The sequence below is a fragment of the Sminthopsis crassicaudata genome, chromosome 3 (assembly GCF_048593235.1).
Source record: "Sminthopsis crassicaudata isolate SCR6 chromosome 3, ASM4859323v1, whole genome shotgun sequence".
NCBI classification, from domain to species: domain Eukaryota; kingdom Metazoa; phylum Chordata; class Mammalia; order Dasyuromorphia; family Dasyuridae; genus Sminthopsis; species Sminthopsis crassicaudata.
Window position 1 is genome coordinate 333,171,849 of NC_133619.1, and position 26,858 is coordinate 333,198,706.

At 37.1% G+C, this 26,858-nt stretch overlaps 1 protein-coding gene across 11 annotated transcripts in view; it reads left to right on the forward strand.

Annotated features, from left to right (window-relative positions):
- KALRN (kalirin RhoGEF kinase) overlaps positions 1-26,858 on the forward strand; it is a 934,437-nt gene that overhangs the window by 270,131 nt on the left and 637,448 nt on the right. For all 11 annotated transcript variants that reach the window (XM_074301431.1, XM_074301444.1, XM_074301430.1 and 8 more), the window contains exons 2-3: positions 4,162-4,236; positions 18,537-18,651. In XM_074301431.1, coding sequence (XP_074157532.1) covers positions 4,162-4,236; positions 18,537-18,651 — 190 coding nt within the window. The remainder of the gene's footprint in view (positions 1-4,161; positions 4,237-18,536; positions 18,652-26,858) is intronic.

Genomic DNA, 26,858 nt, shown 5'->3' on the forward strand with positions numbered 1-26,858 from the left:
TGGGAAGGGGAACATGGCTTCAAATTATTCCTTCAGGGAGAACCACGTTCAGGATTATGAGAGCATATTGGGATTCTTCCAGAATTTAACCATTTGTAGCCAGCTGGCATCCTATCAGAAACCTGTAGTGGTTCAGACTTATTTCAGAGCCAAACTTCCATTAGCTGGCTCTAAGGCTTCTCCCCAGCTTCATTTACCTCCCTTCCCAGCCCATAATTGATTTCTCCTTCCATGTATTCCTGGTGCAGAGGCTCACATTTACTCTGTCTTTCTTGCTCAAGGCTCAGCTTCTCTCATATTTATATCTCTGCTTAAGAGCCTTTTCATTCCTCACCCTACACAGAGGCTGTCAGCGGAGCAGGCAACTTTTCTTCATGAATTTGGAGAAAATTGGGCAGGGAGAACCCTGGATTGCCTTATTACTTATATAGGGTTTCCTTATTTTTCCTAACCCTACTCAAGACTTATCTTCAAAGTATTTTTCAGGCTGAGTCACCATTCCTTCTTAGATTTGGTAGATTTGCCAGTAGAGAAGAGGAGACTTCTTTTCCTGCTTTGCTAGGAGATGTCTAGCAATTAAGTTTTTGGGAAATGAAAAATAGAGCATCCTTGAAAGAGAGACAGAGACAGAGACAGAGAGGTGGAGAGAGACAGGCACAGAGAGAGACAGAGATAAAAAGTAAGAGACAAAGAGATGGGGGAGAGAAGGGGGGAAAGGAGAGAGAGAGAGAGAGAGAGAGAGAGAGAGAGAGAGAGAGAGAGAGAGAGAGAGAGAGAGAGAGAGAGAGAGAGACAGAGACAGAGAGACAGAGAGACAGAGAGAGACAGACACAGAGAGAGAGACAGACACAGAGAGAGACAGAGATAAAAAGTAAGAGACAAAGAGATGGGGGAGAGAAGGGGGGAAAGGAGAGAGAGAGAAAGAGAGAGAGAGAGAGAGACAGACAGACAGACAGACAGACAGACAGACACAGAGAGAGAGACAGACACAGAGAGAGACAGAGATAAAAAGTAAGAGACAAAGAGATGGGGGAGAGAAGGGGGGAAAGGAGAGAGAGAGAGACAGAGAGAGACAGAGAGACAGAGAGAGAGAGAGAGAGAGAGAGAGAGAGAGAGAGAGAGAGAGAGAGAGAGAGAGAGAGAGAGAGAGAGAGAGAGAGACCGAGACCGAGACCAGAAGAAAGAGCAGGTGTCAGGAGGGAAAACCCTTCTAACAGAAGACCCAAAGTGGAGGCTAAATGAAAATAACTGGTGATTCCTAAATCAAGTAGGGATGTTGGACAAGGTGACCTCTTAAGTGATTTACAATTTTAGATTTTATGATTCTGAGAATCCACAATACTCATTGGACAGACCATTGAACCTGGAGTCAGGAGTACATGAGTTCAAATTTAGCCTAAGACATTTATTAGCTATGTCATCCAGAGCATGTCAATTCACTTCTATTTGCCTAATTTCCTTAATCATAAAATGGTGATAATGATAACACCTAGCTCCCAGGATTGTGAGTAACAAATGAGGTAATAATTATATAAATGGTAACCATTACTTTTTGGAGTTAGGTTATTCTGTTCTAGCAGCCCCAGTGTGAGCAGTGCTCTCCTCATTGATTCACTCCTGGAATAAGGATTATACATTTTATCCTTTATTGTAGCTTGGTCTAATGGAAAGAAACCTTGATCAGGAGATCAGAAACCTGGGTTTGCCCTACCCTCTGCTACCCACCAGAGGCTTTTGTGATCTCAAAAAAGTAATGCTACTTTTCTGAGTTTTCGGTTTTCCCATGGGTCAAATGAGAGGATTGGCTCAGATGATTTCTAAGCGCTCTTGCAGCTGTGAATACTGTGGCCATTGGTCTCCTCCATTGCACCCCCTGCGGATTATGAGTGAATCCCTAAGGGAGGAGACAGGAAGTGAAGAGAGGGATGTCACACAGAGGCCACAAGCTCTGTGATCTTTCTGCCTCTATCCCACTGAGGCCGATAGAGGAGAGGCTGTGCTTCCAGGGAACATCTGTGTCATGTTTCAAAGAGAAACAAGCGATGAATACCGGGAGGGAATCAAGAGGGGATGGGATTCCGAGGGAGTTGATCAGGACTGTAATTGTAAAAGCATGTTAATGAACGGATCTGGGGGACAACGTGCTGGCCTGGAGTTCTCTGCCCCTGGTTCTCTCTTTCCCGCCCATCTGGCAGTAGGTCGGTCTGCTGTCCTTTCAAGCCAAAGGCTGCTGTTGTTGTTGTTTTTTTTTTTTTTTTCTTTCATTTCTCTCTCCACTTGTGGTCCAGTGCCCCTGCTTCCAGGCTCCCCATAAGAATTCGATTAGGTCTCAGGAGGAACTTCCCAACTCTGAGGGTGATTGAAGACTTTGCCATAGATTATTGTGGGAGGTTCAAATTTCTGTGGAGGTCTTCACCAACATTTAACAAAAACAGCAACAAAAAGTCCAGCTTATTACTCTTAAATAATGATCATGATGAAGAAAGAGGTATAGAGTATTGAGATGATTAAAGAGGGGGAATCAAATTCAATCTTTTGCTTTGCATCTAACCATTATGGATTGGATTGGTTTATTAATGGTTGTATGCACTTTCTTTTATGAATCTGAAAAATCTCGACTATCAGTTGTAAGTGCCGTGTATGGAAAGGAGAGATGGAAATGTTTGGAGCTTTAGGATCAGAAGATAATCTGTCAACACTGATTTTTTACTCCTTTAGAGACAAAGTATAGTGGTGGTAGTTTATGTGTGTGTGTGAGTGTGTGTGTGTGAGAGAGAGAGAGACAGAGAGACAGAGAGAAAGAGAGAGAGAGACAGAAAGAGAGACACACACACACACACACAGAGAGAGAGAGAGAGACAGAGAGAGAGAGAGAGAGAGAGAGAGAGAGAAAGAGAGAGAGAGAGACAGAAAGAGAGACACACACACACACACACAGAGAGAGAGAGAGACAGAGAGAGAGAGAGAGAGAGACAGAGAGAGAGAGAGACAGAGACAGAGACAGAAAGAGACAGAGAGAGAGACAGAGAGAGAGAGAGAGAGAGAGACAGAGACAGAGACAGAGACAGAGACAGAAAGAGACAGAGAGAGAGACAGAGAGAGAGAGAGAGAGAGAGAGAGAGAGAGAGAGAGAGAGAGAGAGAGAGAGAGAGAAGGAGATAGGGGAGAAGGAGACAAAGACAGAGACATAGAGAAAAAGAGACAGAATAAGAGAAACAGAGAGAAAGACAGAGGCTAAGATAGAGACAGAAAAAATTGGGCAGAAAAAAGAACATGTATGAGATATACTATTTTCATCTTTAAAAAAAAGGAATAGCAGTGATTTGAGCTCTTGGAAATTTACCTTTGACTCAGTATTCTATTAGCCCCTAGTTCTGGCTCTTATCTTTTCCTGCTTGGATTTTCACAATAGCCTCTTGATTAGTTTTCTTGTGTATTAAAGTTCATACTCCAGGCACTTGCCAAAATAATCTTGGGAAATGTACATTTAAATGGGTTACTCCTGTTTAAGAACCTGCTGTGGCTCCCTACTTCCTCTAGCTTAAAATATAAAGACCTTGGCTAGGTATTTAAAGCTCTTCGCTGTTTGGCTTTAGTCTATCTTTCTAGTTTCATTGTATATTACTTTGATTCATGGATTCTGCCTTTTGACCAAAGCAGTCTACTTCCTGTTTTCTGAAATTGAAATTTTGTCTCAGGCCTCTGTGTCCAGTCATAGTCAGCCCTCAATTTTTGGAAGATCTCTTCCATTCTGCTGTCTTTTAACATTCCTTGCTTCCTTTCAAGACTCAATTTAGGTGTTAATTCCATAGGAAGCCTTTCTGGCATCCTCTTGTTGTCTGTATTCTTTTCTTTGCTTCAAATAATCCTATTTATCTGCTGTGTCTATGGGGAGTGGGATATAAACTTCCTGAGGGGAGGAGCTCTTTTTCCTGACATTTGAATGCTTAGTGTCTACCTCCATGGCTTCTACCTAGCAGACACCTAATAAATGATTGTTCCACTGGGCTCTGATTTATTGGGGGAACAATGAGGCATGTGTTTGTTTCTCTACTTTAACAGGATCTTTTGGGGATGAGGGTAGGTTGGGATCATGGTTGGGGCTGAGCTTTGGTCCCCTTCTCCATTTGACTCTGACTCATTGACTTCCATGTTTTACAGGTTCTTTTCGAAATGATGGTTTGAAAGCTGCTGATGTCCTCCCTATCTTAAAGGAAAAAGTGGCATTTGTGTCAGGTGAGTATTGACTGCCCCTTCTGTTAAAGCAGAATGAAATAGAAGACAAGGTGGAACAGAAACTATTCATTAATCTCTCAGAGGCAGAGACTGAAAATACAGAGTTGGACTTGGGAATTTTTTATTCTCTTGTTATTTGGGGAATTGATTCTTTAGTCCTGTACCCATTCCAAGTCCCCTCTTTAAAGGCCCCTAAACCATGACCACCAAATTTTCTCACATAGAATTAAAAGTGTTTCCCCCAAGGGGATAGCTTATCCAATTTCAATTGGCTGTCAGATAAGGCTGTAAGGAAGATGGGAAGTAGCTTTATTTTTTGCTTTCATGATCAGGCAAAAGTTTGATGATTAAAAAGTCTTCATTTTCATTTTGTTATTGTTATTGTTGTTCTTTCCATTTAAATTACTGTACATGGTCATCATGTATATTAATTTCCTAGTCCTTCTTATTTCATTCTTCATCAATTCACATAAATATTTTTGTTGAGCCATTGAATTAATCATTTCTGATGGTACAGCAACATATTCACAGACCACAATTTGCTTAGCCATATCATAACCAATGAGTATCTATTTGTTTCCAGTTCTTTGCTACCACAAAAAGTTAATATTTGGAGTATGTGAACTTTGCTTTATTCCAAATTATATGCCTACCACTGGGAACTTTCTGTCAAAGGCTATAGACATTTTGGTCACTCTCTTTGCAAAATGTGTTTGTACTCATAAAGATACATCTTAGGTATATTCCATGGGAAGCATCTTATTTGAGCCACTATTTTCTTCTGGGATGAATGAGATTTGTGGAGGGTAACTCAGAGAAATGGAGCTACATTTAAATACTGCACATTTATTAAAACAGGGTCTCAATTAGTGGTGATAAAGAAGGCTGTGCAATGTCTTTGAATTTGCAGCTTATTTCCATTAGGCTGAGACCATTTACCATATTTTACATAATTATAACTTTGAATAGTAAGACTTTAAATATATATGACTATGGGATTCATTATTTCTAACTAGGAGTTAGCTTTAAACTGCAGTTAATAGAGAGGTTAGGCTTAACTCTGGTAGGAGGGAGACTAAATTATGTCTATAAAGGCCATTTAAAAACCAGAGATTCCCCCCTCCTAACTCCCAGTCTGTCAAGCATGGCAGATCTCAGCTCTATGGAAGATGACCACCCCTTAAGATCCTTTGCAGCTGGAAGTCTATTCATTTAGTCTGGTCCAATCTAAAGGCTAAATTTGGGTTCAGGTCTACAGAGGCTCAGAGGGGAGGAGATGAGTGATTTTCCTGAGTAATCTCTTTTCCCCATTTCTGACCTTCAGTTTTCTCTTTATAGTATCTTCCAAACAAATCCCGAACAACTTCTCCTTATCCCTCATCTCCTGTACTGGGAGATTTGTCTTCCTAATAAGAACTGAACAGTACTCAACTAGTCATCGGACTCACTCCCTGTTTCCCTTCCCCGATTGATACCTCCATTTACTGAACTTTTATTGATTTCTTGACAAGATTTGTTTTATTAATCTCTCCTTTGAGTTTCAGAATTTCCAACTGTTATTTAATTGGAGGTTTTTAATTTGTTCTTTTCCTAACTTTTTTAGTTGCATGCCCAGTTCATTGATCTCCTCTTTCTTTATTTTATTCATATAACTGGAGATATAAAATTTGCCCTACGAACTGCTTTGAAAGCATCCCATAGGTTTTGGTATGTTGTCTTGACAAGATTTGTAATATAACTTTGAGAAGAAGGGAGAATATCAGGGGACAAGGTGGTATGGTACAGTGTCAAGATATTTGGGAATTTAAGAATCTTGGTACTAGTACGTGTTATTTGTGTATTTTGAGGCAAATCATTGAACTTCCCTGAGCCTTGGTTTCTTCACCTGTAAAACAAAAGGATTGTACTAGGAGGATTCTGAGGTCCCTTTCAACTCTAGATATATGACCCTGTGATCAAGCTAAAACCCTCCAGACTTGTCTTTGGCATGGGTTGGTGGGAAGAAGCCAGATGGTAAGGACAGAGGGTGAATATGACAGAAAGAATAAACACCTATCAATTACTGTTTTCCCACCTGGTTCAAGGTGTCAGAAACAAATAAGACCATTAATTCAGAACATAGGAGTGAAATAAAAGCAGAAGACAGAAGAAGGGTGGTTGGGAAGCAGGTACATTCCGTTCCCTACCCCACCCCCCCTTCGCACACATACTGCAAAAGAGGAATGATTTGTCCTTCTGAACACATGGAGAGTCAGCTTTTGATTTGAAGAATAATGGAATTAGAATACCCGGAATCAAGACATTACTCTGCCACTTCCCAAACAGAGAATCTTTGGCCAATAATTTGGCCTCTGTGAGATAGTGTTTTTTGTCTAAAAAGTGTATATATTTGCTCTAATCAGCTCAATAAATTGTTGGGGTAGATACAGGAAAAAGTAATGATAAATGTTGAAGGGGGTATGGGAAACTGGGGCATTAATGCATTGTTGGTAGAATTGTGAAGTGATTGAACATTCTGGAGAGCAATTTGGAACTATTCCCAATAGGTTATAAAATACATTCTCAACTCTGGCATTACTGAGTCTGTATCCCAAAGAAATCATAAAAATGGGGAAAAGACCCACATATATAAAAATGCTTGTAGTAGCTCTTTTTGTAGTGGCAAAGAACTGGAAAAAGAGTGGATGCCCATCAATTGGGGAATGGCTGAGTAAGTTATGGTATATGACAGTAATGAGATATTATTGTTCTATAAGAAAAGATAACCAAGGTGATTTTTGAAAAGCCTGGAAAGATTTACATGAATTAATTCTGAGTGAAGCCAGCAGAACCAGGAAAACATTATACACAGCAACAAGAAGATTATATGATGATCAATTGTGATTGATCTGGCTCTTTTCAGCAATTCAATGATCCAAGTCTACTTTAATAAAATTTAGAGAGAAAATACTATTCATATTTAGAGAGAGAGAGAGAGAGAGAGAGAGAGAGAGAGAGAGAGAGAGAGAGAGAGAGAGAAAGAGACAGACAGACAGACTTTTGGAAACTGAATACAGATCAAAGCATTCATTTTCATTTTTTCCTTTTTTTTCTTGTGGTTTTTCCTTTTTTTTCTGATTTTTCTCTCCCACATGACTCATGGAAATATGTAAAAAATGAATGTTCATGTATAACCTTAAAAAATAAGAAGAGGCCTTACAAAAAAAAGGAGGGAAGAAAAAACATTTAGAACTGGGATCCAGTAGAGGGGAGGAACAAAAAATCTAGAAGGGCTTCCTGAAGGAGAAGGTAATTTAGAATAACTAAGAGAAAGTAAATAAAAATGTTCATACATTTTGACTTAGAGATGCCACTGCTAAGCAGATTCTCAAAGGCAATCAAATTAGAGAGTTAATATTATATATATTTATACATATATGTATAGACATATGCACACACATGAATATTTATAGTTACCCTTTTTGTAATTGTAAAGAATTAAAAATAAGAGAGGATCACCCTTGAGAAATGGTTTAACAAATTGAGGCACATGAATGTAATGGAATGTTACTTTTTTATTAAAGCTTTTTATTTTTCAAAACATATGCATGGATGATTCTTCAATATTAGCCCCTGTAAAATCTTATCTTCTAATTTCCCTCCCTTCTCCCACCCTCTCCCCTAGATGGCAAGTAGTTCAATATATGTTAAACATGTTAGAAATATATGTTAAATATATGCATACATATGGAATATTACTTTCCTAAAAGATATTATGAGTATGAAGAATGAAAAGAAGCATAGAATGACATACACATTGATTACATCAATGCAATGGAAAAAATCAGAATAAAGTCAAAACCGAGTGCTACATAATTATAATTACAAAGCTTGTCTTAGAATCATAGATAAGGAATCTTCAAGATCATCTTGTAAAATCTCTCAGTTTATGAGTTAGGAAAGTGAGATCCAGTAAAGGCAAATGATTTGCCCAATATCATTCAGAGCCAGGATGCAAACTTAAGTCCATTGGCTCAAAATGCAGCACACTTTTCCATGCTGCCCTCAAAGAAGAGGGCCCAAACAATACAACTCCCTTTCTTCTCTTCAGAAATGGAGGATTATGGGAATGGAACATTGTATTTACTGTCAGATTCAATTGATGTTGATTGGATTTAGTAGTTTTTTTCTTCTTTACATTTTGAAAGAAGAGGTAACTTGATGAATAGGGCAAGTGAGAGGGATGCATTTGAAAATAAAAGTGATCTAAAAAGATATCAAAAAAAATTTTTATAGGACATGAAAGGAACTTCTGCATGTGGAACCAATGAGTATACTTAGAGAGTTAAACAGTTATTCTTTTCATACAGAATTTTCTTTAAATACTGATTTTTAAATTTTAATTTTTATGATTTATTTTTAAAGTTTGATTTGATTTTTATTTATTATTATTATTATTTTCTTTGGATACAGATTTGTTTTAATTTTTGTTATTTAAAAACTCTTTAAATACTATTTTTGTTTATTATTTTTTATTGTTTTTCAATTTTTCATTTACTGGTTTTTAGTTGTTACTTTAAAAATTCTTTAACTACTGATTTTTATTAATTATTTTAAGTTTTTTTCCTTAAATACTGATTTTTATTTGTTATTTTAAAATTCTTTAAATACTGATTTTTTTGGTAATTATTCTTGCTATTAAAAATTTTCCCCTTTAAATACTGATTTTTCACTTCTACAGTTTACTAAGTAATTCTCTATCTCAGAATAAAAAAATCCAACAATCACAGATTATTAAGAGAGCACATTTGATGTTTATGAAATATCCAGAATTTAGACTCTTATCCTTAATAATGGTTTTAGGAATGAAAGAGCTATCAATCTACCAAAAAGAGGCTAAATGTCCTGTTGCCTGGACTGAATGACCTTGGGGGATCCATTACAGTCTTAAGGGTGTATGATTTAATGCTAAGATAACATTTTTATGTCAGTGCCCTCACTCCAACCCTTGTAAAGGTCCCTAACTAAGCCCGACAGGGAGAGAAGTATGTGAAGAGAGTGTTTGCAGGTGAATGAATCAGGCCTCAAAATTTCCTTCATTTATAAGAGGGGCACAGTCATACTTGTGTTACTTACCTCAGTGGGTTCTTTTGAGAGAGGTCATGTTTGTAAAATGCTTCGCAAACCTTAAAGCACCATATAAATATGTCATTCTATGTTGTTATTGCTAACTGCTATTGCTGCTATTCCTACTAAAACTGGAGAATACTTGTGTCCTAGATTTAGATCTGGAAGGGATCTTAAAAGTCAAAGTTTAACTGGGAAGTGAATGTAAATTGTCAGCACTACTGTCTATCTACCCAGGTTACTTATACCTTTGGAATCTAATACTTAATGTGAAACAAGAAAATGGTATTTACACACATATATTGTATCTAGGTTATATTGTAACACATGTAAAATGTATAGGATTGTCATCAAGAGGAGGGAGTAGAGGGAGGGGGGATAATTTGGAAAAATGAATACAAGGGATAATATTATAAAAAAATTACTCATGCATATATACTGTGGAAAAAAATTCTAAATAAAAAAAAGTCAAAGTTCAAATCCTTCATTCTATATGGAAGGAAAAAGAGACCTAGAGAGATTTCTTTGTGTATTGCCATATGGTGTATTGCCGTACAGTAAGCCTTTGGGCTTCAAATCCAGTCCTCCTATCTGGAAAGTACCTAGAGAAGTTGCCTTGTCTAATGCCATATAGTAGGTCTTTTGATTCCAAATACAGTTGTCTTACCTCCCTGACCCTCTTCTCACCTGGAAGAACCTTATTCTAACCTAACTGAGAAAGATTCAGAGCTTTTCTGATCTGAAAAGCAACAAATATTTATTAAGAGTTTACCTTATAAAGTTCAGGCCAATTCCAATAGATTTGTGATGGAGAAAACCATCCACAGCCAGAGGGAGAACTATGGGAACTGAACGTGGATCATAACATAGTATTTTCACTTCTTTTTGTTGATGTTGTTTGCTTGCTTGCATTTTCTTTCATTTTTTCTCCTTTTGGATCTGATTTTTCTTGTGCAGCATAATAAACATGGAAATATGTTTAGAAGAATTCCACATGTTTAACCTATATTGGTTAGGGGAGGGGAGGAAGAAAGGGAGAAAAATATGGAACACAAGGTTTTTCAAGGGTGAAAGTTGAAAAATATTTTTGCATGTATTTTTAAAAATAAAAAAACTAGATTTAAGCCAATTTTAATAGACTTGTGATGGAGAGAGCCATCTGCATCCAGAGAGAGAACTGTGGGCACTAAATGTGGAGCACAACATAGTAGTTTCAGCTTTTTGTTGTTGTTTGTTTGCTTTTTGTTTTCTTTCTCATTTTCTTTCCTTTTTGATCTGATTTTTCTTGTGCAGTATGGTAATTATGGAAATATGTATAGAAGAATTGCACATGTTTAACATATATTGGATTATTTGCTATCTAGGGGAGGGGGTGGAGGAAGGGAGGGAGAAAAAAAAATTAGGACCACAGGGTTTTTCGAGGATGAATTTTGAAAATTAAATATGCATATGTTTTGAAATTAAAAACTTTTTAAAAATTTAAAAAGAAAAACAAAAAGGCTTAAAAAAAAGAGAACTTACCATATTCCAGCCTCTATGCTAAACCCAAAGAGAGACAGTTCTTGCCTTCAAGGAGTTTAGTCCTGAAAAGCAGGAGGAGAAGGGAAGGAGTATCTGCTTGGGGACCTGGTCTTGAAGTTGGGAAAGCCTGAGGCAGAGGGAGAAGATTGGTAGTTGACCAGCCTGGACCTCTCTCAAAATAGAAACCCAGGAGGAACTCATCAATGGGAGGAGGGGGTAGGCAAGATGGAACAATGTTCCAAGTGAGGAGACAGTGTTGTAATATGACAGATTACAAGAAGAATTTCTAAAGCTTTCCTTGATCATATATTCAAGGTTTTAACAAATCTGGATGCTAATATTCTGGGGTGAGACAATGTGGTTCGAAGGTTATTATATCGGCAGCCAGGTGATGCAATGAATAAAATTCCAGGAAAACTCATCTTGCTGAGTTCAAATCTGGCTTCACACACTTACTATGTGATCCTGTTTGCCTCAGTTTCCTCATCTGTAAAATGAGAAGAAAATAGCAAATCACTTCAGGATTTTTGCTAAGAAAACCCCAAATGGGATCACAAAGAGTCAGCCTTGACTGAAACAACAACAAAAAAATTCAGTGGACCTAGATTTGAATCCTGACTCTGTCATCTAGCACTTGTGTAACTATAGAGACTACTTCAGCTGTCCTAAATTTTCTCCTCTACCAAATGAAGGGTTTGGACAAGGTGATTTTCGAGGTCCTATCTAGCCTTCCACTATCTTCCACTACCTCAGCCTCTCCAGCTCAGGCTGAAGGTGTTGATGGCTAAGCTTGTTCTTTGAGGAATGAGTTATCCATTCAATACCATTCATTTGAGATTCCCAGAGCACTTAGAAAGGTTCCAGGAAAGTGCTCTCCTGATAGAAATCACCTTTGACCTGCCTCAGGAGGACGTGAAGAAGTTAACAAAACCAGCTCTGAGACTTCAGTGTAAATTGTAGCATCATTTCCATTCCTCCTCCCTCCTAAACCTATTGTCCATCATCATCATCATCATCATCCAGTCTTGTCCTCCAATCTTTCCCTTTCCAATCAGCCTCTGAGGTTAGTCTGGCTATTTAAACATAGGAGTAGTTATGTTTATTTTTCATTCTTCTCTTTGTCCTCCCACAAAGTCCCTGAGGAATTCTAGACACTGACCCATACAGCATCCCAGAATTTTGACCCCAAATATCTGTGCAGTGGATTCTGGGACTGTTGTCCCTCACAAACTTGGGTTACAATTTTAAGGGAAGGAAAAGCAAAATACCGATGACAAAATTATAGGATTTTTAGCTAGATGGCTCAGTGGATAGAGAACTGGTCTAGAGTCAGGAAGACAAATTCAAATTCTGCTTCAGACACAACAACTGTGGATCCCTGGGAAATCAACTCATTTCTTTCAGCTTCAGTCTCGTCAATTCAAATAAGGCAGATGGACTGAATGTCATCTAAGGTCTCTTCAGGTTGATATCTGTTATCCCATGATTTTATTAGGACTAGAAGCAACCTTACAGGACCTTTTACCCTGAAATAAAGCAGACAAAACCCACATTTTTTACTTCCCAAGTCATCCCTGTGCTTTTGGACAGCCAAGTAATTGTGTTTGCTTTCTGCTCAGTGATAACTAATAAACTCTGAACAGCCTTTAAAGGGGAAAAACTGCTCAGTGGGTTGAAAAGCTTTTTGGAACTTACTAAATTAATCTAATGACATAGATCAAGGAGCATATGAGGATTATGATTATCTCTATCTTACAGGTGGGGAAGCCAGGCATAGAAAGACATCAAGCTGTGCTTTTACAAATTGCACAGGCAGTGTGGGTGGGTGTCTCTTGCTGTTTTCACATTGTAGACACTCAGTGCCCACCCAGTAACTGAAAGGGTTAATGTCCTTCCCCAGTGTCTCAGCTGCTACCCCCAAGAAATGTTCTCTGGTTCTGAAAGGCTGGAGGAGGAAGGTGGAACTTTGGCCTCCTTGGAGTTTGCTGATTGCTGAGCATACTTAGAACAAATCTGACAGTTCCCTAGACCCCCATGGCAGGAGCCCTTCCGTGTTATATAGAAGGACCCTGGCTCTGTGGGTTGAGGAAGCCAGCTCCTCTAGGACTCAGGGTTGACTCCCTGTGGTTGAGCAGTTGGATTCTGTGGGAGCCCCGTAACACCATTCCTGGGATCGTGGAGAGCTTCTGAGAAACCCAAGAACCTTCCTACCTACTCCAACTTTACCACCAGATGAGCAGCAATTGTCAGAAGTCACCTAAAGATGCAGAGGAGAAGATTGTTGTGTGAACTTGGACAAGGGAGACTGCTATTCAACCAACTTACATTTATTAGTGGGCACATATGTGTCATATGCCATGATAAGCATTAATATTACAGAGAAAGGCTGAAAATAATCTCCCATTCTAAAGGAACTCACATTTTAATGAGGAAAACAATGAAATACAAATAGAAGGTAGCTTTGGTGGGAAGCCATTGTTGGAGGTGGAGGGTAGGCAAAAAGACTGTTGGTACAAGGTGAGATTTGAAACCAGCAGGTAGAGGTGAGGAGTGAGATCATTCCGGGCAAGAGGAATCGTGTTTTGTGGGAGTTATAGATTGTGTGTGGAAAAGTTAAATATAAGATGAAAAACAATAGCTAGCATTTATATGTCACTTCAAGATTTGCAAAGTATTTCATATGTTCTATCTCATTTCATCTTCCCAACAATCCTATTAGGTAGGTTTAGTCTCATTTTATTAATTATTATTAAAGTAGTAATTATTCTCATTTTACAAATGAAGAATCTAGGGAGGAAAGAGGTTAAATGATTTGTCCAGTGTCTAGTAAATATTTGAGGTAGGAATTGAACTCAGATCTTCTTGATGCTAAGCCTAGCACTATCCATTATACCACCTGGAAGCCTATAAAGGTGCTTAATCTCTCAAGACTCAGTTTTCTCACTGGAAAAGTGAGTGGATTGGCCTAAATAAGGGCTGAGGCCCTTGGTGGTATAATGGATAGAATGCCAGCGTTGGAATCAGGAGGACCTTAGTTCAAACCCAGCCTAAAGGTCTTAGTAGCTATGTAATCCAGAGGAAGCCATTTTACCTCTTTTTGTCTCAGCTTCCTCATCTGTGCAAAATGAGGATAATAATAGCCCATCTCCCAGGCATTTTGTGAGGATCAGATAAGATCATAATTATAAAACTCAGCACAGATCTTGGGACATGGTGAGTGCCATATAAATATTATTGTTATTATTATTATTATTAAATCTGTGATCCAAATTTACTACAAATGTGAACTTGAACAAATAATTCAATATCTCCAGACCTCAGTTTCTTGAAGGGTTGGACTAAATCAGTTCTAAAGTCTCTTCTAGCTCTGAATTTCTGATTTTATGATCAAGGTTAGAGAAGATGGTTGATGGTTTCTAAGTACATCTTTCATTTCATTCCATTATTTCTGAGTGGTTGAAAACCCTCATTATTATTTTCCCTTTGCCTAGTTTCCCTCTCTCCCTTTAAGGACAGAGTAGACAGAATCAGAGGACAATTTGGAAGAGAATAACTCCTGTCCTCCCTTCCGTACCCCAATGCAATACTTATGTGAACTGAATGGACTTTCCCTGGCTTTCAGGAATTTCCTGGACAGTAGTTAGGCCTATGGATAGATCTGAGATCTATCATTCATATGCCCCAAGTAAATTTTAAAATTGCAATCCCTGTGCAACAGTCGACTTTGAGTCTTCACGGCAGCAGGAAATTAATACCTGTGGGCTATGGAAATGGAATTTATTAGTATTAAAATCATGTATGTGTATATATATATATATATATATATATATATATATATATAAAGTCTTGTTCAAAGGTGTCTTCCTGCACCTTCAGTATCACTCCAAAGTGATGGTCTACTTTGCCTATCATTAATTCTGCGTAGTTTACAACCTGAATGCAGGGGATTGAAAGTTAACTAAGGTCCTGGTTCCTGCCTACAAGGAACTCAATGTCTAGCCGGGTGATCCGTTTTCCAATAAAACCAATACATGAATAGCTAAGAACAAAAGGGAATACAAGTCAGTTAAGTCATCAGCATTTATTAAGGGCCTGCTACGCTCCAGAGACTGTGCACCTGAGATACAGAGAAAGACAGTCCCCATCCCCAAAGACCTTACACTCTAATAGGGGAAACAACGTGCAAATAGCTATATTCAAACAAGTTAAATACAGGATAAACTAGAGACAATTAACTGAGAGGAAAGCATTAGCATTAACAAGATTGGGAAAGACTTCTTGAAGAAAATGAGATTTGAGATATAACTTGGAGGAATGGAGGGAAGCAAGAGATAGAGATAGGAGGAAGAGCATTCAGCCATGTGAAAAATTCCAAGAGCCAGGAGATGTAGGACTTTATGTTAGGAACAACCAAGAGGCCACTTTCAAGTATTATAATTTAGATATATTAAGTCATATATGTATAATAAAATATATGTAATAATTTATTATATGCCATAATATATTATATATGTACTTATTGTATATAATTATATGTAACATATAATTATATAATATAGGTAACAATATTATTCATAATATAGAATATTATGTGATATATAAGATGTTTCATATTATAATATAGGATTAGATATAATTTATATATATATATGTTATATATGAATTAAGTTATCTATAAATTTTATTATATATAAACAACTTATTATAGTGACTAGAGAACTGATCTTGGAGTAAGGAAAACCTAGATTCAAGACCTGATTCTGATCCATATGGGCTGCGTGACTTTGGGCAAATCACTCATGCTCTTGGTGTTAAGAATACAAGTTATACCACGATGTAGATGGAAAGAACAAGCACTCACCAAATGATCAAAAATGAATGCAACAAAATTATAAAGATTAAACAGCACTTAAATGAAGAGAATGAGAAGACCCTTCCTACCCCCACTTTACTCCTCCCTATAACTGGAAAGTTCACAAGTGGCACCTGTTTTTGGACTTTCACAATGTACTGATCAATTGTGTTGTTTTTTCTCTTAAAAGATTATTTATTATATTATATGGCTCTCTGGGAAGAGGAAGGAAAAGAGTACTGGGGATAAATATGATGATCTAAGGCAGATTAAATAAATAAAAGGTTTTTTTTTCCTAAAGAACGTAAGTAATGCAAATTAAAACAACTCGGAGGTGCCACTTCTTTCTTATCAGATTGATTAATATGACAGAAAAGGAAAATAATATCTGTTGGAGAGGATATGGGGAAATTGGGACACTAATAAACTCTTGATAGAGTTGTGAACTGATTCAACTATTCTGGAGAGCAATTTGGAACTACTCTATAAAACTGTGTATATTCTTTGAACAGCCAATGGTATTATTAGGTCTGTTTTCCAAAGAGATCAAATGAAAAGGAAAAGGATCTATACATACAGAAATATTTATAGCAGCTCTTTTGTGGTGTCAAAGAATTAGAAATTGAGAGGATGCTTATTAATTCAAGAATGACTAAAAAAGATGTCCTATAGCACTGTGGTGGAATACTATTAGGCTGTAAAAAATGATAAGCAAGATGCTCTCAGAAAACCCAGGAAAGACTTACATGAATGGATAAAAAGTGAAATTAGCAGAACCAGGAGAACCCTATACACAATAACAGCAACATTCTATGATGATCAGCTATGAATGACTTAGCTATTTTCAGCAATACAATAATTTAAGACATTTTCAAAGGACTTATGATGAAAAGTGTTATCTACTTCCAGAGAAAGAACTGATGGAATCTGAATACAAATTGAAGCATACTTTTAAATATTTCTTTTTATTTTTCTTGGGGATTTTTGGTCTGTGTTTTCCATGATTAATATGGAAATACATTTTGCATGAGAGCACATGTATAATCTATATCAAATTGCTTTCATAAGGAGGGGAGTTAGGAAAGGAGAGAGAGAAAATTTGGAATATAAAATTAAAAAAAAAAACAAATGTTAAACTGTTTTTATATGTAATCAAAAATTAAATATTAAAATACATATTAGGGATAAATTAATTATTTGATGGGTATGAAAATTCAAAAATCCTAGATCTTGCATGAATGAGATTGTTAATTTTGGACACACTGAAATTAATGACTTTTTATGAGATTTGTAAAAGGAACCATTTGGGGCAGCTAGATGGAACAATGGATAGAGCACTTTCCCTGGACCTAGGAGAATCCAAGTTCAAATCCAGCCTCAGACACTTAGCACTAACTTGCTGTGTGACCCTGGGCAAGTCACTTAACCCAACTGTCTCACACATTCATATATACACACACACAAAGATAAAAATGAACCTTAGAATTGTCATTTTTAGCACTTAGAGTTGGCTTTGTCAGCCCAGTTAAAGAACAAGCTTGTTATGTTGCACAGAGAGGGATCATTTGATGATTGGTGGAATAGCCTGGGTATAGCCAGGACCAGAGATCAAGACAAGCTGCAGAAGGTCACAATAATTCAACAGGAGGACCTTAGGAGAGCTTTATGAACAAAAATTATGGATTTTTAAAAAAGTTTTTTTTTTTAAAGTTCAATATGCTATTTTCTCTGTCGTGAAGCACATGTATAATAAGTGTCAGAGAGAGAATGTGATCCTATTTTCTGACTCCAGAGACCTCAGAAGTCATTGACAGAACAGCATGTTGCACAGAGAGGAGGTACTTGAACTCCTTCAAGTCAGCTTATCTCTGCCCTACTATATAATATATAATATAACATAATATACTATATAATTTTTACTATATAAACTCATTTATACTAGCCATTTGCTTTAATTAAGCCTAACATCATGGGCCTCAAGTTTCCATAATGTCAAAGAAAGATGTTTTTTGAGATGGCCTCCAAGTTCTGTTTCAATCTAGACTTATGAATTTAACAAATTCAGGTTGAGCTCCTAAGTACTAGGGTATGAACTAGCACAGGAGTAATCTATCAGGAAGACGAGTTCAAATGCAACCTCAGACACTTCCAACTTGTGTGACCCTAAATCACTTAACCCTGTTTGCCTCAATTTCCTCATCTGCAAAATGAGCTGGAGAAGGAAATGGTAAACCACGCTAAGATCTATGCCAAGAAAATTCCATTAGAATGAGGTCATGAAGATTCAGATATTACTGAAAATGAATGAGCAACCACACATTTGTTTCCAGAGTCTTAGTCAAGAAAGGCAGAAGTCCCCAAGTGACTCTCTGTTATATCCCTTTTTGCTGTGATTCTGCCTGTGTATCCATTAAGGCAGTTACCTGGGCTAATTGTACATACTACTGGGACAATCTTACCCACTTCCTAAAAGACGGTAAAAAGAGAATGGATTAGAGAACTTTGTACCTATTAGTGACATTCAACCTAGACACCAAGGTGGCAAGTGGATAGAAATTTAGAATTCGAATCATGAAGACCCAAATTAGAATCCTGCCTGAGACACTTAGTTAAAATGTAAGACGACCCTGAGCACTTAACTTCTGTCTGCCTCAATTTCTTCATCTATAAAATGGGGACAATAACCCCTGCTTTCTAGAACTGTTGTAAGGATTAATTGAGACAATCTTTGTAAAGCACTTTGCAAACCTTAAAAGCACAATATAAATGGTAATTGTTATCAGAATGATCGTAATTCCTTTCTTGCTTCTCCTGTCTACAGGTGGCCGAGATAAGCGAGGTGGACCCATTCTGACTTTTCCTGCACGAAGCAATCATGACAGAATAAGGCAGGAAGACTTGCGGAAACTTGTGACTTATTTGGCTAGTGTGCCCAGGTAAGGTCTAAAGGATGTATTCTCAAACGTCAATCCTACCTTTTTCTGAAAGTGTCATGGGGCTCTGGGAGAGCAAGAGTTGGTTCTCCAATTGTCTTCCCTCTTGTTGATATCATGAGCATGGCTCCCATCTCCCTCATGAGCCTCATTGTTGTTATGATTAATATTCAAGGAGTGGGAACTATGTGGAAAGTCCATTTGGGGAAGGGCAGTGCCCGACCTTGGAAGATCCTATTCCATCCAATGCCATAAATGTTTTACAAAGCAACTAGATATATGGTAGGAGGTAGGTGATAGGATATAGGAGGTGGGGATAGGAACTAGACCTGTGTTTTCATTTATGTGGAAAACTCTTACGTGAAGAAATTCTCTTGACCTAAATTCCCTAAGACATACAGTCTTAGAATAGGGGTTCTTAACCTGGATTTTGTGAACTTTGAAAAAATATTTTGATAACTATGTTTCAAAATAGCAGGTTTTCTTTGTTTTGTGAATTTAAAGACTTTTTTTTCTGAGAAGAGGGACCCTAAATTTTATTAGATTGCCAAAAGGATCCATGACACAAAAAAGTTAAGAATGTCTGACTTAAAGAATTTTCTGAGTCATGAGAGGTTAAGTGACTTGCCCAGATTCATATAACTAGAATGGATAAGAAAAGAAACTTGAACTCAGGTCTTTTTTTTAAAGATCAGATCTCAGACCATTGCAATTCAGAAGCAGGAGACACAAGGACACAAATGAAGCATTCACTGTCTTCAACAACTTTACATTCTACTGGGAAGGGGAGAAAGTGAATGGAAACTCAGGCCATGCAGAGATAGTTGGGAAGCAGTACTGAACTCAGGTGGTTTCTACATTGACTTGCATCTTGAGTTTTTTTTGCTCAAACTGGAGCATACAGTGGTTATATTTGTAAAGTGTATTTGTAAAAACTCACCTTTCCTAACTAGGCTAGAAGCTTCCTTTGGCTCTGGCTCTGGCAGTTCCATCCATAAGGATGACTAAGGATGACAGGGAACTAACCAATTTTCCAGGGAAGTATAGAGAAGTTTAATACTTGCCTAGTGTCATGGAGAGATTTGTTTGCTTGGGGCTTGCTTTGGAGAGAGATTTCCATGGAGAGAACCCTGCTGTCTTTAATTTTCCCAGTGACTGTGCACTGCTTGGCATTTACTAGTTAGAAATGGTACCTTATCTTTTCTTCTATTTGCTGCAGGTTTTACTGAAAAGCTGGTAGATTAAGGAAAGGAACAGGATGTTCTGATCTGACTTTGATGCAAAATCACCACCAATTTTTTAAGCTTGCCTGATGAAATTTTTGTAGCAAGGATGGAGAGGAAAGGCAATAAATCTTAAGGAGCTATATGAAGGAAACATATATAAGATGGGAAACATAGGACTCAGGGAGAAAGAACTTAGTAACTCTTGTTTTTCAAAAGAAATAGAATGAAAGTTGTACAAAGAAGAACTGAAAGGCCATTTCTTCACACCCATCTCACCTAAACTTAGTTATATAGTTATAAATTTGAAGTTAGAAGGAACCTCAGAGCTGATCTTATCTAACCCCTCAGGACTGAGGTCTAAAGATAGTAAGTTTCTTGCCCACATTTGCCAAGATAATAAATTAGTATCAAAGACATAATAATAATGGCATAATTAACATTAATACAGTGTTTTAGTATGGGACAGATTCTGGGCTAAGCATTTTACAAACCTTATTTCATTTGATCTTCACAATAACCCTGAGAAGTAGGTTCTATTATGAATTGCCATTTTACAGCTGATGAAACTGAGGCAAATAACTAAGTAATTTTCTAAATATGTGAAGTTGGATTTTAAGTCAAGTCTTGCAAATTCTATACAATCTAGTCAATTGATGCTATATACAGGGGTAAGTTAACATTATCATGGTGGGCTATCTATGAAGAAATAGCATGAACAAAAGTACAAACATTCCTCCTCAATACTTGGGGGCACATTCTCCTTTAGACTGCTTTGGTCTCTGTGGAGAGTGAATTCTTCCTTAAAGCAGTTTCTACAAGGTATTGTTCTTACCGATTTATTTATTGTCATTCAGTTATTCCCAGTTGTGTCTACAATGGGGAATCCTAAATTCATGATCTGATTTGAGTTTTTCTTGGCGAGATACTGCAGTGATTTGTAATTTCCTTCTCCAACTCATTTTACAGATGAGGAAACTGAGGTAAACAGAGTTAAATGACTTGCCTAGAGTCACACGACTAATAAATCTGAGATCGGATTTGAACTCAGGTTCTCCTGACTTCAGTCATGGTGTTTAACCACTGCACCAACCTAGCTAGTTAACTTCCAAATGTGTCATAGCATTGGATAAGTCATCATCTCAACAATCTTGCACTGGTGCTGGCAGACTGAAAAATCTCAGCATGGATTTGGACTTTGTGTAGCTTTTCCTTCCAGCTTTTTTTATTCTATTTCACCCAAAACAAAAAAGAATAGACAACAGAAGGAGAAGTAACAGCAGGCCCCTGTTCTCATGGATTCCACTGAGGCCTGAGGCATCTCTCTTGGCTGAAAACATTCAGCAGTTGGTTTTTTTTTTTTTTCCACTAGAACATGCTTAAGCATTTGGATTAGATTGATGGAAGAACTTCCCAACAGAGAATGATGTGAGAAGCTAGAAAGGGGCCAATGTAGAATTTCCTTATCTAGAAACCTTTAAAGGAAAAAAAAAGTTTCCATCTGTCCTTGAAGCAAAAGTATGAACCAAATAACCTGTTTATTGAATGTGACAATTAATCCAGACAGAGATGGGACTAAGCAGTTTTAAAGAGCACCAGTCCCTCTAATAGACATCGAAAGGAAATGTTGCTTTGAAGTTTCCTTTAGAGAAGCGCAAAGGGCCATTAGTTCATTTAGAGCCACTAGCAATATGGATTTGGGGGAAACAATAATAGGACCCATAGGGAATATATTATGCTTGTTTTCCTGTTTGGTGGTCATCACTGATAAATGATCTGCAGCTACTAAATCAAAGAAATCAAAACTATTTGAAGAATGCTCTTCGTCTTCTCTCCTACCAGATAGGATGGGGGTTCATGTGATCTAGAATTACATGAGACTTCTTCATTTTTCAAATGAGGAAAATGAATTGTGGGTTTTTTTAAAGGAATTTGACATAGGGTCTCCCAGCTAGCAAGAGACAGGATTTGAACCCCAGTATTATACACATACTACATATTTTTGGAAGGGAAAAAGAATGTAACTTTTTTCTGAGAGTACAAGGGGAAACCAATGTCAAATGGGAACAAGAGGAGCACAGTAGAGAAAGAAATCTTTTGTATATTTAAATTCATGCAACAGATAGGAAATTATCATGGAGAGTGATATTGTAGAAGCCCTGTCCAGCAGCCATTTCCTATTTTTTGCATGAATTTATACATACTAGATTGGCAGTTCCATGTGCAATCTTTTTTATTATGTTATTTTATGGAAATGCATGTTTTATTCCATAACCAAAAGCAAAAAAAAAATTTAAAGCCCTATCCTGTGTTCCATGAAACATTGAGAAAGACAGTTAGTTCCCAGCAGTGGGTAAAATCCTGCTGCGTCCCCTGGGAGGAAGAGTCACACTGTGGGGGTAGGTGACTGCCTCTTCCCGGGGAGGGAAACAGCTTTACAGAGGCCTGACTTGGCTTATCGGTAAGTGTGCTGTCTTCCAGAAGCATATGATGGAGAGGCTGCCAAGACTGAGCTAAGCTACTTTTGCTGCCCGCTTCTATTCATTCATGACAAGATGTTGTCAGAAGAAATAGAGAATGCACTTCTACTGACTTTAAGATTCTAAATTAAATAATCTAGAATGTCTGCATTAGAAGGGACCTCAGAACCCAGCTAGTCTGACTCTCCTAGGGTTTTCCTTATATCAGTGAAATTACAAGTCTGGCCAAAAAGCTGCAGTCAACATGTGTGCCAGAAAAGACATAGCATGTCAGGGGGTTAAAGCTGTAAGACTTTTGTCTTTAAAAGAATGAGAAAAATCTCAAATTCAGGAACAACAGGACAGTAAACTTGACAGTCTTCCCTGGCAAATTTCTACAAGGGATTATTTAAACAGGTGTTTTGTGAACATTTAGAAAGAATAGGAACTAATAGTCCCAGGGTGTGATGGCCAGTCCACACCACTATGTTCCATGCCAGGTACCGAATTTTAAGAGGGAAATTGAGCAATTAGCTCATTATCTTTACTCTCTGAAGAGGACATGATGATGAGAAAAGGAGGTATAATCACACAGTCCAAATGAAAGAATAGAAAGATAGCCAATCTAGCATATTGGCAATTGTGAAATATAAAAGAAGCTATCAATCCATCATTCTAACAAGTAATTATATAATTGCTTTGGCTGGACATGATGCTAGGTACTAGAAAAACATAGTGACTAGCACAATCTCTATTCAGAAGGGAAAAATCATAATTAAATATCTAAATATAATCAGAATAAATATAAAGTAAGTTAATACAATGTAGCAAAGGAGAAAGGCACCAATAGTCAAAAACATAAGCAATTGATCTAACTTAAGTTAGAAGGTGGTGCTTGAGCTATTTTTTTTTATTTGAGAAAGTGTTTATTAATTAATGAAAATCTAATTTTTTCTCTTTTTTCCTTTCTCTATCCGACTGAACAAAAAAAGGATAATGAAAACAAATTCTTTGCAACAAATATGCATAGTCAAGAAAAACAATATATATTAATTTGAATCTTTAATATGACGAACTATTTCTACAGAGATGGGAGAGGTACTATTATGTAAGAGGAATCAAAGTCCATTTGGTCTGGATCACAGAAATAACATACACTGTGATTGGAAAGATAGATTGTGGCAGTCTATGAAGCTTTACAAAATCTAAACAGAGGCAATAGTAAGCCACTAGATTTGATTCAAGAGGAGACTGAATTGATAGTCTATATTTAAAGAAAATCATTTTGGCAGTCCTTTATATGTATGGGGTGGAGGTGGGCTAGAGCAATGAGATATATGAATAAGGAGAACTTCTTGGAGGCCAGAGAAATGACCAAGATAAGAGATTATGAAGGCTTTTATACTAAGGTGGTAACTGTGTGAGAAGAGCAAAGGAGTCAGATGTGAAAAATATTATAAAGGGAATAAAAGGCAAGATTTGGCAACTGTTTGCATTGTGGGGTCCTGGAGAATGAGGAGTTGAAGATTAGTTACCTGGGAGATGGCAGAAATTTGGAAGAGGGGTGGGAGAGGGGGAAATGAGTTTTGCTATAGAAAGGTTGATTTTTTGAGATCTTTCTAGTAGGAAAAGCCCAAGAGGCAATTGATGATGCAGGACTGAAGCTTAGGAAATGATTGAGATGAAGGGTCTATGGTTTTCATTGACAGAATCTACAGCTTGGTGAAGTCTTTGGACTCCTCAGGATAATGTTTTTAAATAATTGAAAGTAGTGACAAATTTTAGCTATAAGTCAATAAAATGAAATTGTAAATTTTTTCCATTGAAGTTCACAGACTGCCCCACCCCTTTAAATATGTCCATGAAGCCCAGATTTGGACCCCTGCTCTATGGAGAACCTATGGAAAGAAAGAGTCAAGAACTATATATGGTGATACAAGTACTATAACCTCTATAAAGAGGTAGTTAATGGAAATTCACCACACTGATGGTGACTAAATATTTATGGTGACAAATATTTATGCATCCAAAGTAGGATGAATAAGAGGCTGATGAAGGGTCTAGAGACTGTTCTTGATAAATATTGAAAGAGCTAAAAGTGTTTAATGAGGAGAAGACTGGGGGAAGATGATACCTGTGTTCACCTATTTTAGGGACTATAATATAGCACAGGTTCCCTGTGTTACCCTAGAGGATGGAACTCAAACTAAGTGGTAAAAGTTATAGAGAGGCAGCATTTGATTTGATAGAACTACTTTTATAACTTCTGAAGCATTCAAAGAGAGGAAGGTGTTTAGTAATAGTTCAAGTCAAAAAGATTGGGAGGATTAATTGTTTTTAAAGGTAATATGAATCAATAATGACATATATATTTATATATATATAAGCTCAAAGGGAAAGAGATGATGATTTAAAAATGAAAAAAAAAGACATTTCCAAATGTGACCAATGTGGCAAATTTATTTTGTTGGATTATTTTTAAAATTTTCTCAGGGTGGGGGGAAGGTAATGAGAATCACAAATTAAAAAAAATAAAATAAATGATCAAAAAAAGCATCCCATGCCTAGTAAGGGATGAATCCAGAAATCAAATATTTGGTATTCTGACACCAACTACAGGGTTCTTTTCATTCTAAATCTGTAGATGGTTCAATATTTCTGTTTCACTTTTAATTTTAACTACTGGACTTTAGTTATCCTTAGAGTGCACTTGGACTTGGAATAAAGAGAAGCTGGGTGGTGCAGTGGATAGAGTGCAGGGAGTGCAATCAAGAAGTCTCATCTTTTTGAATTTAAACCTACTAGCTGTGTGACCCTGGACAAACCACTTAATCCTATGTGCCTCAGTTTGTTCATCTGTAAAATGAACAGTGGAAGGAAAAGGCAAACCATTCTAGTATCTTTGCTAAGAAAATTCCAAACAGGGTCACAAAGAACTAGACATGACTGACAAATGCCTCAGTTTTTACTGAGAAACATTGGCTACTTGGGGGCATGATTATTGGGAAAGAGGTTTGAATCCTACCTTGGGAACTAACTTCATAGCCTAGATTTGGTGCTTCTTATTCTAGTTTAAAAAATTCTCACTCTTACTATTTTGTGAGTCTTCCTTGCTTTTTAATCAGTATTCTGCCACAGCTGTGCCTCAAATCCTGATCTAATATTTCCTATCTTGAAGGAAATTGAAGAAAACTTTTAACACTGTTTCAATTGTCATCTTCCGGTCAGTTGGCTCCCTACTCTGGTTAGCTTCTTAGATGATCACAACTGAAGCCTTGGAAAGACTCTTTTGAATTTAGTCAATTGATAACTATTCATAGTAATAGAGAAATGTAGTGACATAGAAAACCCATCCTAGTTATTTATAAACAGTTTGCTCATAAACCAGGACAGAAGAAATAGACGTTTCCATGTCTTATATATAGTAAGGACTTTGGATGCTATTTTATTTTCTTTTTTCCCCTCTTTCTTTCATTGTCAACATCTTGTTATCTTGAGCAAGGGGACAGGTGTCAGATGGGTAAGGGAGGATGACAGCAAATTAGCATGGATTATTCAGGGCTGCCAATCAACCCAAGAAACTGGCATTCCTTGCCTGCATTTTTATCATATTCATTCTTGTTCTTTTTATTTTTGTGGAAGTCAACTCAGTCTACCAGTAAATAGGAACAGGCAGAGTCAGACAGAAAGGAAGATAATAGAAGAGTAGAAAGAAACTGCTAGGTCATTCTCTACTATTCTCAGCATGAATGAGTCCTGATGTCACCCATATTGTCATCATCAAAGGCTCTTGTTGGAAATACCTCCTGATATGGGTTGTGAGAGGCCTTTGTCATGGGCTCCTCTGTTAAAGAGAAATATGGGGAATAGGAGACATAATAAGAAGAGTGAGACTGAGATAACAGGAGATATCAAATAGGACCAATGAGAAAAAGTTGTTGTTTTAAGAGCTAATATTTATATAGCATTTTAAGTTTGTAAAGCACTTTACATATGTTACCTCAATGGGTCCTTATAACAATCTCAGAAGATTGGTGCTTTTATTATTCAAATTTTACAGATGAAGAAACTGAGGGAGACAGTGGTTAAGTAATTTACCTAAAATTACCTAGCAAGTAAGGATCTGAAGTCAAATTTGAATCCACGATTTCCTGTTTTCTAAACATCATCTTTATGTTTTCTGAAATTGTGTACTTTGTGAATAATTCCCCTCACTTATTTGCTAGCATGCTGAATTCCTACATTTTCACTATAGTTCCTATAATTTACACTAATTTTTAGAACTGCTTGTTAAATATTTATATTGTCAGTTGTAACAGTAGCAGTGAAAAATATACAGAGATTCCTGACAGATTGCTAATTGTTAGCACCTTTTGTAAAGAATTTCATAGTTACCTGTAGCAAAGGATTCTGTTCAAGTATTTAAATTATGTCTGACTCCTTGGATCTCATTTGGAGTTTTCTTGGCAAAGATAGTAGAGTGGTTTGGCATTTCCTTTTCTAGCTCATTTTAGAGATGAGAAAACTA